The 12,707-nt window shown below is 39.7% G+C and overlaps 1 protein-coding gene across 1 annotated transcript in view; it reads right to left on the bottom strand.

The window, feature by feature from the left end:
* Positions 1–307: 307 nt before the first annotated feature.
* The window catches only part of Nubpl (nucleotide binding protein like), a 230,493-nt gene continuing 218,093 nt past the window's right edge, over positions 308–12,707 (bottom strand). Inside the window, exons 9-11 of the mRNA XM_004661857.2 lie at positions 12,451–12,571; positions 8,608–8,690; positions 308–717 (exon numbers count right to left, since the gene is read on the bottom strand). Coding sequence (XP_004661914.2) covers positions 655–717; positions 8,608–8,690; positions 12,451–12,571 — 267 coding nt within the window. The 3' untranslated portion in view covers positions 308–654. The remainder of the gene's footprint in view (positions 718–8,607; positions 8,691–12,450; positions 12,572–12,707) is intronic.

The raw sequence follows: 12,707 nt of genomic DNA, 5'->3' as shown, positions 1-12,707 counted from the left end.
TTTTTATTAAGAACATGTCCAAGATATACTACAGACAGGATTCAAGCCTCAACATAATTCCCTGGAGAGGAGGAGTCACATTTCTGCCCAGGCACAACTTTGGTAAATCCTTTCAATATCCCACTCTGTGATCCAGCAAGAAAGGGCAGCTCTCTCCAGTGCCTTGGGAGGTAGTTCAATAAAATGAAATAATTGATATACGTTAACATTTTTAAAAGATTTATTTATTTATTTTATTTATTAGAGACAGGGTGGGGGGGAGAGAGAGAATGAATGGGCATGTCAGGGTCTCTAGCCACTGCAAACAAACTCCAGACACACGCACTACCATGTGCATGTGGCTTACATGGGACCTGGAGAATCAAACCTGGGCCCTTAGGTTTCGCAGGCATGTGCCTTAACTACTAAGCAATCTCCCCAGCCCTACATCAACTTTTAAAACAGTCCTAAGAACAGAAGTTAGCATTGGGACATGAAAATTACATGTGGGTCAGAGCTCACAGATCAAATCTGAATATAAAAGATTATTTCTTCAGAAATAAAGTAAAACAATCCTGACTGCTATTGTTTGTGGGTTCCACACCACCACAATGCTTGTTTCCATTAGTCCTCTTACATTCAAATACCAGAACAATTTCCAGGGCATTTGGGGTGTCATTCTGGAGGTGGTGGCAATCTTCTTAACACTTCCACAGCAATCCGCAGGTAAGCTTGAGCCTGGAAAAGAACAGATTCATTTGTTCTATATCTCCCAGCAGACAGTGAGTGACTCATGAACTGTTATCATAGATGCCAGTGGTATTTCAAAGTAAATCGGGGGCTGGAGAGATGGCTTAGCGGTTAAGCGCTTGCCTGTGAAGCCTAAGGACCCCAGTTCCAGGCTCGGTTCCCCAGGTCCCACGTTAGCCAGATGCACAAGGGGGCGCACGTGTCTGGAGTTCGTTTGCAGTGGCTGGAAGCCCTGGCATGCCCATTCTCTCTCTTTCCCTCTGTCTTTCTCTCTGTGTCTGTCGCTCTCAAATAAATAAATTAATTAAAAAAAAAAAAAAAGAAAGTAAATTGGCAGCCTGGGATGAGGTCATTCAGCACAGAGGAAGTGATGCAGTGGGTGGGGCGGAGAGAGAAGATTTTATACTATTTGGATAATAATTACTTATAAGGTGACTTTCTAAAATAATTTAGTTTTAGCAATTATTGTATTTCTAATTTTAATTTAAGTGTCAGTAAACTTTCAAAGCAAGTGCAGCATCATAAAAATTATAACTTCATCTTCTGATAAAGTGATATCCTGAGTCCTGAGTGAGATACTACCAACATGTCTGTGGCATACAAAGTATCAGTCATTTGGAGAAGGGCTATTTCTTGGCAGTCTATGGCTTATCTTCAGAAAGCACTTTCTTTATTCTTCCTGAGAAAGCTGGCAATAGCAGGACCAAATACCCAGACTCTTCCCCAGGGTGAATCTAGTATCAATGCCCAAGTTCCTGGATTACGTGTCACACATCTCTGGGATCCCCAATATGCAGCTTAAATCCATTAATTTTTACTTTGATATAGGTACATACATATCACTATTATTAAAATTTACCCAGTACTTCTTATTTTCCAAGTATTTCATTTAGCCTTAACTGTTACTCTAGAGGATGAACTTTGTAATGATCCTTATTTTATATATGAGAAAACCAAGACCCAGAAAAGTAATGACTCTGTCTAAAGCATTATTGCTGCCAGGTACCAAGCTGGGCTTTGAGCCAAGGTGGCCAAACCTTCACATCTCTTTACACCTTGGGGAAGTGCTTCAAGTATGTGGCACACATCTATTATTTTAAAGACCATGCCTGAGCCATAACATGGCTTCATGGTTTATTTTATCAGGAAAGTTTTTAAATTTCATTTTTATATGACATCTAAATAAAAAGCTTTCAAAACACAAGGCCTTATTTTTTCTTTTTTTCCCCAAGTACCTATTATCCCAATGACTCCATCCTTAAGTAATCTCATTTCATCATGTAAAACAATCATCATTGGCTCAACTTAAGAGAAATTGGGGGTGTTTACTCAAGATTATGAAGGCAGCAAGCTGGAAAAGATCCAAACCTGGGTCTAAGTGACTCCAAAGCCCACCTCTTTCTTCTGTCGTACACATGAAATAATAAACTCACCATAAAAGAAACTAATCATGTATACAGTCCTAAAGTGGTTTTATTCCCTGCAATCGTTAAAAAAGTTAAAAGAAATAATTTGTACTTATATTTCTCTCATATCCAATGTGCCATTTTTTATTCATGCACATTCATTCATAAATACCTTTTATATCCTAGTATTTTCCTAGGAATTTATGACCAATACTCTGTTATAGAATGTGAAGTCCACCAAAGCAAGATGAGATAAGGACATCATTCTATAACTTACTACTTGCCTATGCTAAATTATAGACATAAACCAGGCAGAGTACAAACAATTTTGGGTGATTCCAGAATATTCAAATTAGGCACATTTACTTGGCCCTTACTTTTGAATGGGTTATCTCTGTTGTCTTAATATGCCATAATTTGCTGAGGAACCTGTACTCACAGCACTGTAAGTGCTGAGTTTAACAGTTTCAATTTCTTTTTCTGTTTCTTTTTCAAGTTACAGTCTCACTCTGGCCCAGGCTGACCTGGAATTCACTATTTAGTCTCAGGGTGGCCTCGTACTCACGATGATCCTCCTACCTCTGCCTCTCAAGTGCTGGGATTAAAGGCGTGTGCCACCATGCCCAGCTTACAGTTTCAACTTCTATAAAATTTTGAGACTAAATTTTTTCAGTTAATACTTTATCACTTTGACAAATACTTCTTGGTTCTTGCTGCATGCAAAACACTGTGGGAAGGCTGTGTGACATAATGACATTAAAGGAAGCAGAACAGCTCACAGGGGAAATGCTGGACCTTGAAGTCAGAGAAGCCTGGCGTGGAACCTCAGCTTCATTACTGAGGGGACTTTAGTAGTTACTCAACACTTCTACATATTAAAAACTAAACTCAAAGATTTTCAAAATAAGGCACGTGAAGTGCTGGCACACAGGAAGCCAACAGCACAGCAGCCACTGCTATCATCATTCTGTCAAGAAATTCACAAACTGACCTGTCTGTGAGCTCAGCCCCAGCACATGGGAGCTAGATGCAGGAGGATCAAAGGAGGTTTTAAATCCAGTTTGAGCTACACAAGCTCTAGTCCTCCCACCCCCCCCCAAAAAAAAAGGAAGAAGAAAAATATATAGAAATTTACACTCTTATTGAGAAGCTCATATGAATGTGTCCTTGGAACATTTCCCCACCCTAGGGAATTATTACATACACCCAGTTTGTTTAATTTAGCAAAAAAAAAAAAAAAAAAAAGCCACACCTACAACATCTGGAAGATATGACTAAGAGTTTTCAAACTATTAACACTCTCTTCTTTCCCTAACTCAATTGCATCTAGACAAGCTCTTCCCTCTTTTGTTCGATCCTTTATTGGGCCATCTAACAGACGATGCCCTATTCTGCCATTAACAAGCGGAGGGGGGGCGGAGGGTAGAATCAAAGTAGAAGAGATTTTATGGAAGTTTCCTTCGCTTTCGTTTATCCTATAGTCATTTTTTTTTTTTTTTGAGGTAGGGTTTCACTGTAGCCCAGGCTGACCTGAAATTCACTATGTAGTCTCAGGGTAGCCTTGAACTCACGGCGATCCTCCTACCTCAGCCTCCTGAGCTCTGCAATTAAAGGCATGCACCACCACGTCTGGCTTATCCTATAGTCATTTTGTGCCAATCTAGAAACTATGTGATAATAAAGCCCCTACGTCTTTTTGAAAATCTTTAGAAGGAGTACCTTATGGGACATCCCTCTGAGTGCTAATATATTTACTTGATAAGAAGGATAAAACTACAAGCTTATCATAGTCCATTCATGTGTCCTGGTCTCAGTCAGAGGGAAACTGAATGAACCATTGTATACCTGCCTATAAAAGGTTGATGACGGTTCTGAATTCAAAGGATCCACTTCCTTCCTTTCCTCTATTGCTTTCTCTGGCTATCACACTGTTCATATTTGGAGTTTTACTTGTTTTCCTTAAAATTTTTAATTAACTTTATTTCAGAGAGAGAGAGAGAGAAAGAGACAGAGACAGAGAGAATATGGGAATGGGCATGCCAGGGTCTTCAGCTGCTGTAAACGAACTCCAGATGCATGTGCCACTTTGTGCATCTGGCTTGATGTGGGTACTAGGGAATTGAACGTGGGTTCTTTGGCTTCACAGGCAAATGCCTTAACTTCTAAGCCCTCTCTCCAGCCCCATACATAAGTTTTGACCCATTCACTCAGTATGCAGCTGGGTGTTTTCCATCTTTAACTGGTATCACAGGCCCTTCCAATGAGGCTTCAAACTCACTAGAATCCAGCCTTTAAATTATGTACCATCTCTTCATTGTTCACCTTTCTGAAAGCAAATGTTACTGGGAGAGAGAAATCCCTAAAATCTAATTTTAAGGTATTTTATGGGCAGAGAAAGAGAATCCTGGCATTTGATGATGGAATGAGGAGAAAAGAAGGTAGAGTAGGAAGGAAGACGAGAAGTCAAAGGTGAAATTTTACTAATTTTTACCAGTGGCTCAATCCCGAAAACCAAACAACAGAAGCTGTCAGAAGGGCCTGATGCTTAGTAACCACCACTGTTGGGGTTTTGTTGTGCTTTGCTCTGGCAAGCTAAGGATCAAACCCAGAACCTCTTGAATACTGCACAAGTACTCTACCGCTAAGTCGGATCTCCAGCCAACAACCAATTTCATAGGTTCCCTCCTTGTAACTTGGGGATGCAAGGGTTAGGGGTGAATTCAGGGCCTTGTGCATGCTAGGCAGGAGCTCTACTACTGAGTTCTATCCCCGGCCCTAGACTACTGATTTATACAGAAGTTTATATTGGCCAATAAATGCTCCCTTCCTTGTTGAAATGATCTTTAGTGCAGCAGGAATTGCTCTTCCACAAACATGCAGGTTCTGTGGACAGGTATGGGACTAGATTCTGACAACAAACTTCCATGTGGGATTGTAGGAGAAAAGGAAAGAGGATTATTAGGAGACAAGAGTCATCTCAAGACTGACTAGAAAAATTCAGATTCCAGGACTCAATTATAGCTTCTTTATGTTAGGAAATAACATCTTTAATATTGAAGTTGGGAACTCCACTCTTGTGACTCAGATTCTGCTTCTCTGAACTCTGAATGCCATCAGAGTGATAATACCTTGATGCTATGTAAGGAGAAGGGCAAAGTGGACTGAGACTTTAAGGAGGGGAACAGAAAAGAGATCTAGGGCCATAGAATTTTAGCTAAGAGACATCAGAGGTAGTAAATACGGCTTTATTTTATTTGGCATTTTTCAGTGTAGTTTCACATTATCTTATTTCATCCTCTATCATGACATCAACTTATATATGGAAAGAAATGTTCAAGAGGATAGGGAAGTCCTTTCAGTTACACTTGGGAAGTGGCAGGGTTGGTTACAAAATCCTCTGTAGATCTGTTTTAGTGCTTTTCCTCCCATATATATAGCTTCGAGCCTAGCTCAGGGTGCCTATGGCTACGCATGCCAACAGAACCTGAGGGACAGCATATGCTCACCCTATCTTCCAGACCTCCACACAGTCATGAAAAGGAGGCAAACTGAAAGCTAGCTTGAATACACTAGTGAGACACTGAACAATACAAGTATTAAGAAATGAAGCAGAGGGCTGTGGAGATGACCTAATAGTTAAAGGCACTTCCTTGTAAAGCCTAATGGCCTGGGTTCAATTCCCTAACCCATGTACAGCCAGATGCTACAAGGTAAAAAAAAAAAAGAAAGCCAGGTATGGTGGTGCATGCCTTTAATGCCAGCACTTGGGAGGCAGAGGTAGAAGGAATGCTGTGAGTTTGAGGGCAACCTGGAAACACAGAGTGAGCTCTGGGTTAACCCTACCTTGGCAGGGGTGGGGATGAAGCAGATACTACACAGGAAAGAGTATGTGTGGGCACTTGTCCCAGCTGGGTGTACAAACAGCTTTTAGTATTGTTCTGGGCAAACTTCCTTACACAAACAAAGCTCTGCTTATTCATCTCTAAAATGGAATAATTGTACCTACTTCACAAAGATGTCACGGGTACCAAATAAGATAATGTATTCAATACCAGTCTTTTAGAAGAAATGAAGTGGTATTATGGGAATCAGAGGGTGATATACTGAAAACAGACTATAGAATAGACTTATCTTTAAATCATATCCTGTAATTTAATAATAGCTCTGAGATCTTGGAAAAATTATTTAGCTCCCTTGTGCTTCTCTTTCCTCATCTGCAACATGGGGAATATTAACAACTGCATCAAGTTGTGAGAACAGATCATGTAAATAAAATGCCCGACCATGTCTGGTACTGTAACTGCTATCGTACAGATCATGGTGAAGGCCTGCGATCTAAGAACAGGAAGTAAAAGCCCCATGGAAAGAGAACAAAGGCCAGAGGCACTATATCCACTCTTTACATGGCCATGTTGAAATCTTAAATTGATCATAAGCCTTCATATTTAAGACTAATGATGTAACGTATACAATTTTCTATTTTATAAGAAATTTCATCAAGTTAGCTTAACCTCAAAGATTTAGGCTGTCCTAAGACTCTCAGAAATGTCACATAGGAACAGTAAAATAATGGACAAATAGATCAAATTACAAAAACCTATACCTCCAAAAAAAAAAAAAATTCACCCACACTGCTGACTAAACATTCAAATCATACTATCTTTGGATGATGGTCATATGTTTTCTGTTGTATGATATTCCACTAACATTGATGCAGTGCTTCCTAGTTTAGGAGAACTTTGAGGAAAAAACAAATGAGTAAAACATCTACTTTACAAATCTAAGCTCAAACAAAGTTATTCACAAAGAATTGCCACTGAATGGCTTTAGTCTATTCTTAGAAATCATTTAAATGTGCATAATTTTAAAGAGCTCTCAATTTTTAAGCTTTTAACATACTGTGTATTTAAAGTGCATCTCTGGTAGCTAGGATTGCCATATTTTAATTATGGAAGCAACACAGTTATGGTTTTTGCTTATTTTAAAGCTTCCTAAGAAAGAGTGGAAGGAATTTTTACATTTACATTGTGAAAAGCAGAGAACTGAAACAATGGCCTCTGCTGACCTATATTGCACACAGGTCATACTGTAAGGGGAAGGACCTCTGTGCCTGACAAGATAATACTACGTGAATCAACTTTACTTCTTCAGGGCCCTTCACTTAATCCCCTCTTAGTTTATTCAAAGCTTTAACCAAACTTGGTTCTTTCATTTTGTGTTCAAAGAAGATTAAGGTAAGTAAATTGGAATGGGAAAGGTAGTACTTATAGACGAGTAACGGCAGTACTATAGAGTTATGCCATTGACTAAGAGGGAGCAAGGGAATGAGAAAACTAGTAGAAGACTGATTGAAGCTCTTTAGGAAAGGGCTGCAAAAAGTACATTAAAATAGATAATTCAGCTTTCAAATTAAATAGCAAATGCTACTTAGGAAAAGACAATACATATGTGATTAGTTTTATTTCTATTTCTTTAAAGATAATAATAAAATATGCTTAAAAAGTCTGTGTTTTGGCAACTCTTAAGATCTATCAGCTATGAGCCAGGCATGGTGGCACATGCCTTTAATCCCAGCACTTGGGAGGCAGAGGTAGGAGGATTGCCGTGAGTTTGAGGCCACCCTGAATACCACTAGTCTTTCTGCCCTACCTCTCCATGATACTGAAATAAATGCAGGGCTGGGTCGATGGCTCAGTGGGTTAAGTGCTTGCTGTACAAACATGAAGACCTGAATTTGGATCCCTAGAGCCCATGTAAAACTGGACATGGTGGCACATGTGTATAATCTCAGCATATCTAACAGCAAGATGGAAGGCAGAGACCAGAGATTCCCTAGAAGCTTATGGACAGCTAGCCTGGAATAAGCAGCAGTGAACAAGAGACTTTGACTCAAAATAACATGGAAGGCAAGGACTAACATGAAATTGTCCCCTGACTTCCATACATATGCTAAGGTATATGTACATCCATGGTGCAGGTATGCACGTGCACACACCCACCCACCACACATATACAACAACACAGATTAAAAAAATAAATACAGTGTCATGAGAATCACATCTCTACTGACTAGACATTCTCCAACTTACCACTTTCCTACATTAGGTTCCCCTTTCTCAATCATCAGCTGAACAGGTAATACTGAACTGTTAGACACACTGTTGAGCCACTGGAAATTATTAGCCAGCAAGATAGGAGCTTCATATGCTCTCATTATTTGAGTTCTTCGTGAGGAAACTGGCGCCATGATGACTGTCTGCAGGAGAGTTGTCTGAGCTGAGAGTTTAGTCAACACTGGCAGTCTATCATGGAAAACAGTGACTACCTTAAAGAGCTTTGGACAAGTTCAGTAATCCTTGTTCATACACATGCCCTGCACACATGCAAACTTGATCTTCCCAACTTTCTATACATCAAAAAGAATATATCCCACAAAAAGAAATAAAACCACACATTCAAAGCTGTGACTTACCTCTTCACTTTCAGGTTGAGAAGATACGACTGGCTGGCCTGTGTCTGAAGCTTCCCTTATGCTGAGGTGTAAGGGAATGTCGCCTATAAGAGCCCATAAGACACGTTAGCACCACAGAGGCTTATAGAGGCATTTGGAATCTCACAATGGAATTCAAACTTTGGAAACACAATGTGAACTAAAACCTTCCAAACTAAATTACACCTATCCTTTATTTGCTCAATTTTCAAATGCAAATCAGGAACAAATACTCCATTTAGGGGCCACAGAGTAACTGTGTATGTACATAAGGCTCTGCGGTCAGGTCATTAACTAAGGGCACAGCCTTCTTTACCAGAGTGCCCCCGCACGGGACAGCTTAGGAGACACTTGTAAGTGATCCAGATAGACCATGCTGTACAGCAGGGAGAAAAATGGATGGAGAAGACACAGAGAAAAGCAGCTCTAAAAAAGCACAACAAAATCATCACTGCAATGCTGGCAGATGAATCAGCTAAGACAGCGGTTAGAAAGTAGGCTGGATCTTGGGATTGGAGAGATGGCTAGAGGTTAAGGCTCTTGCCTGTTAAGCCTAATGACCAGGGTTCAATTCACCTGTACCCATGTAAGAGCCAGATGCACAAAGTGGAACATGCATCTGGAGTTTGTTTGTTTGCAGTAGCAAGAGGCCTTGGTACACCCATTCTCTCTCCACTCTCTCTTTCTCCTTTTGTCTCTCTCTGCTTGCAAATAAATACATACATAAATAAGAACAATTAAAAAAAGAAAGTCGGGCTTGAGAAATGGCTTAGCAGTTAAGATGCTTGCCTGCAAAGCCAAACGACCCAGGATTAATTCCCTAGGATCCATGTAAGCCAGATGGACAAGGTGGTGCATGTGTCTGGAGTTCATTTGCAGTGGATGGAGGCCCTGGTGCGCCCATTCTCTCTCTCTCTCAAATAACTGAAAAAAAGAAAAAAGAAAGGTAGAAAGAAAGGTAGAAAGAAAGAAAGAAAGAAAGAAAGAAAGAAAGAAAGAAAGAAAGAAAGAAAGAAAGAAAGAAAGGAAGGAAGGAAGGAAGAAAGCCGGCCAGATCTGTACCTCCGCTACTGGCTCTATCACACAGAAGCATTCTACTTTAATCTACTGATCTGTGTAGTATTAGGTATAGTTTGAGGGCCTGATGAAGTTTTAGGAAGAACTGCTAATACACAGACTGCAGCTGGGTGGGGCGTGCTGTATGTTCTTCTGAGGATGTGGTACTACTGGGTGTCAGGACTTAAGAGTGAAATGCTCTGACCTAGCATCCAGAATGTTCTTTCTAAACCAGCATCACAAATGAAGCCTTTCAAAGGCTGAGGTTTAAAATGCCTTAAATGGAATGATAAGTCAAGTTAACTTGTCATGGTCCTCTGCATTCTCAGAAGCACTCCATGTTCATGTGAAGGCTATTGAAACCTATGAGTATAAATGTGTGTTTTATGTCAACAACTTATTCAGCACTCTGCCAGGTAATGTAAATAATGCAATATATGTTACAAAAATAATGTAACTTATTATGTTAGACATGGCACAGGGACAGATGTTTCACATTCTTATTGTCAGCCCATTCAGCAATCATACTTCTTTGTTATTTTAATTAATTTTTAGTCAGGGTACAAAATAATGTGTATCATTATGACAATTTAATACATATATTGTGTGTGAAATAGCCAAAATGTAGCCAAAAACATAGCCAACTGACAGAGTATATGGATATTCCGGCAGCCATTTAAAGATTATCTTTTCAGTCAATTTGATTTTTTTTTTCCCCTACAGATCAACTTAAGACTAGAAAATTCTCACAGGGGCAAAGACTAGAAAATTTTCACAGGGGCAAACAAAGTAAAGTAAGCTACAGAAAGTGCTTAGAAGCCTGGAACATTTTCTCTTGATTTATGAACTACTATTATATTAGGGAGCCTAGGTGATTTTTTTTTTTTTTTCTGTAGAACTAGAAGTAAAGCAGAAGTTGCCCTCTCCTTTACACAGTCACCACTGACATGGTTTCTCCCTCCAGGTTCCGAGCGCTCCTTGCAGACACAGTTGGTCAGGAGGGCACAGTCAGCGTGGGGATGGGCAAGAGAGCAGAGAGGAGTAGACAGTGACGGGAGCAGCCTGACCGGGAGGGAAGAATGTCTTTGTTAGGCTAGTTTCCTAAGAAGTGAATGGGCAAAAAAGCGTTCTCTCTGAGAAGGTCTGAGCACTTAACAGCTATGTATAAACTATCCCTTTCAGTAAATAAGGGTAAGGTTCTAAAGATCCATTTGACTCTCCAAATCAGCCCAAGAGTGCATGTGAGGGAAGCGTCAAGCAGCCATGAGGCCTTAGCTCTGTTCTGACTTTGGCTCCTCGTCCCCAGTTCAGACCTCTTTCTCCCTGGCTCTCCTGTTTCAGTTCATGGAAGATCCCATTTGGAGTTTTAAGAGTACATTAAAAAGATAAGTGGGAGCTCCAATATTTTTCCTTTAACACTGTTAGACCCACAGTCTACAGAAGCATCCAGTCTACCACCAGCAACCAGTGTTTCTGGTACATTTTTAGGTAATTATAAATTTGTGTGCTGTTGGTTAAGTTAACTTCTAGATATGAGGCTACTTCTCTATGTAATGTTTCAAATTCTACATAAATGACTTATAAAATTGTAGCACTCATTTGTTAGGTTAGGAAATTATAATATTGTCAGCATAATTCAATAATGCCATTATAATTACACATTTGCTTTATTATATAAGTGAATGTCAATCTGTTATATTATGCAGATTTAGAAAATTGAATTTCTAGGTTAAATGAAAAACAGTTGCAGAATATAATTAGTGTCTCTAATTATAGTAATGTATCAAAATACATCATTAGTATTCACCTGGTATTATAGTTGCTACTTTAGTGTAAATGTATAATAATAATACATTTACATTATCTTTTTAGAACTTATTATAATAAAGAATGTTTTGAAATTCTTTGATCTCTAAAGGATCTTAATTTTTAACTACCTAAAGCTAATAGTTTAGTCTATGCCTCCCTCACTCAGCATCTAACATCTGCCTTTGCCCAGAACAGAAGCTCATTCAAAATTAGAATATCAAAATGTCTTCTAAAATGTCTATTAAGCCAGGCGTGGTGGCACATGCCCTTAATCCCAGCACTTGGGAGGCAGAGGTAGGAGGAGCACTGTGAGTTCAAGACCACCCTGAGACTACATAGTTAATTCCAGGTCAGCCTGAGCCAGAGTGAGACCCTACCTCGAAAAACAAAAAACAAAACAAAACAAAAAATTATAAAATGTCTATTAAGTGGCTTGTGGATTTTTGAAAAATTATTTTTTATCCAAAAATGTATGTTTTTTCCCCCATTTAACACAATTTTAGTTCTTTTCATAAACTAATTATTTAGCTCAGCACTGTGAACAGTGTATATTATGTAATGTAAACCTCAGGTACCATATTTTACAGAAATAGCAAGCACATAAATTGCAGAAAATAGTAGATATTGTCATTCTGAAGCTGAAGGTCACACAAATACAGACTAACCAGGAGGGCATTTCTACCTGCTTGAGTGGACACTGACAGGCTGATGCAACAACCTCCACATGTGCGCCGGCTTACACTTACCAGCGCAGCAACCAAACTGATGTGGCTTTAATGTGCCCTTACCTCATGGTGCTTAGACCACGGGACTCCTTTAACCAATAGTAGAAAACTACTGTTACAATTCACACGATAAGCCTCATCAAGCACACCACAGGGAAGGTTAACATTGGGTATGGCACCGGCTTCCTCACCACTCTCCCTATACAGTCTGTGAGAGAACATGCTCCAGTCTTACCTAGAACATCAAGATCAAGGGTCTGCGCTAGTTTCCTTGCACCATCGGCACCAAAAATATGAGTCTTGTGTTTACATTTCGGACACTGGAACACACTCATGTTTTGCACAAGGCCAAGAACCTGGAATAATAAAACCACACTGAAATTAAAACGGAATTACACCAGATCTTAATGCATCTTTAACAAGGTTTCTGAGTAGCTACTAGGCCATGACACAGCAATGAGTGAGGGGACGCTTCTGCTCCTGGGGAACTTC

This window comes from Jaculus jaculus, chromosome 7, assembly GCF_020740685.1.
Source record: "Jaculus jaculus isolate mJacJac1 chromosome 7, mJacJac1.mat.Y.cur, whole genome shotgun sequence".
In the NCBI taxonomy this organism is placed as follows: Eukaryota; Metazoa; Chordata; class Mammalia; order Rodentia; family Dipodidae; genus Jaculus; species Jaculus jaculus.
This window is presented reverse-complemented; position numbering and strand designations above follow the sequence as displayed.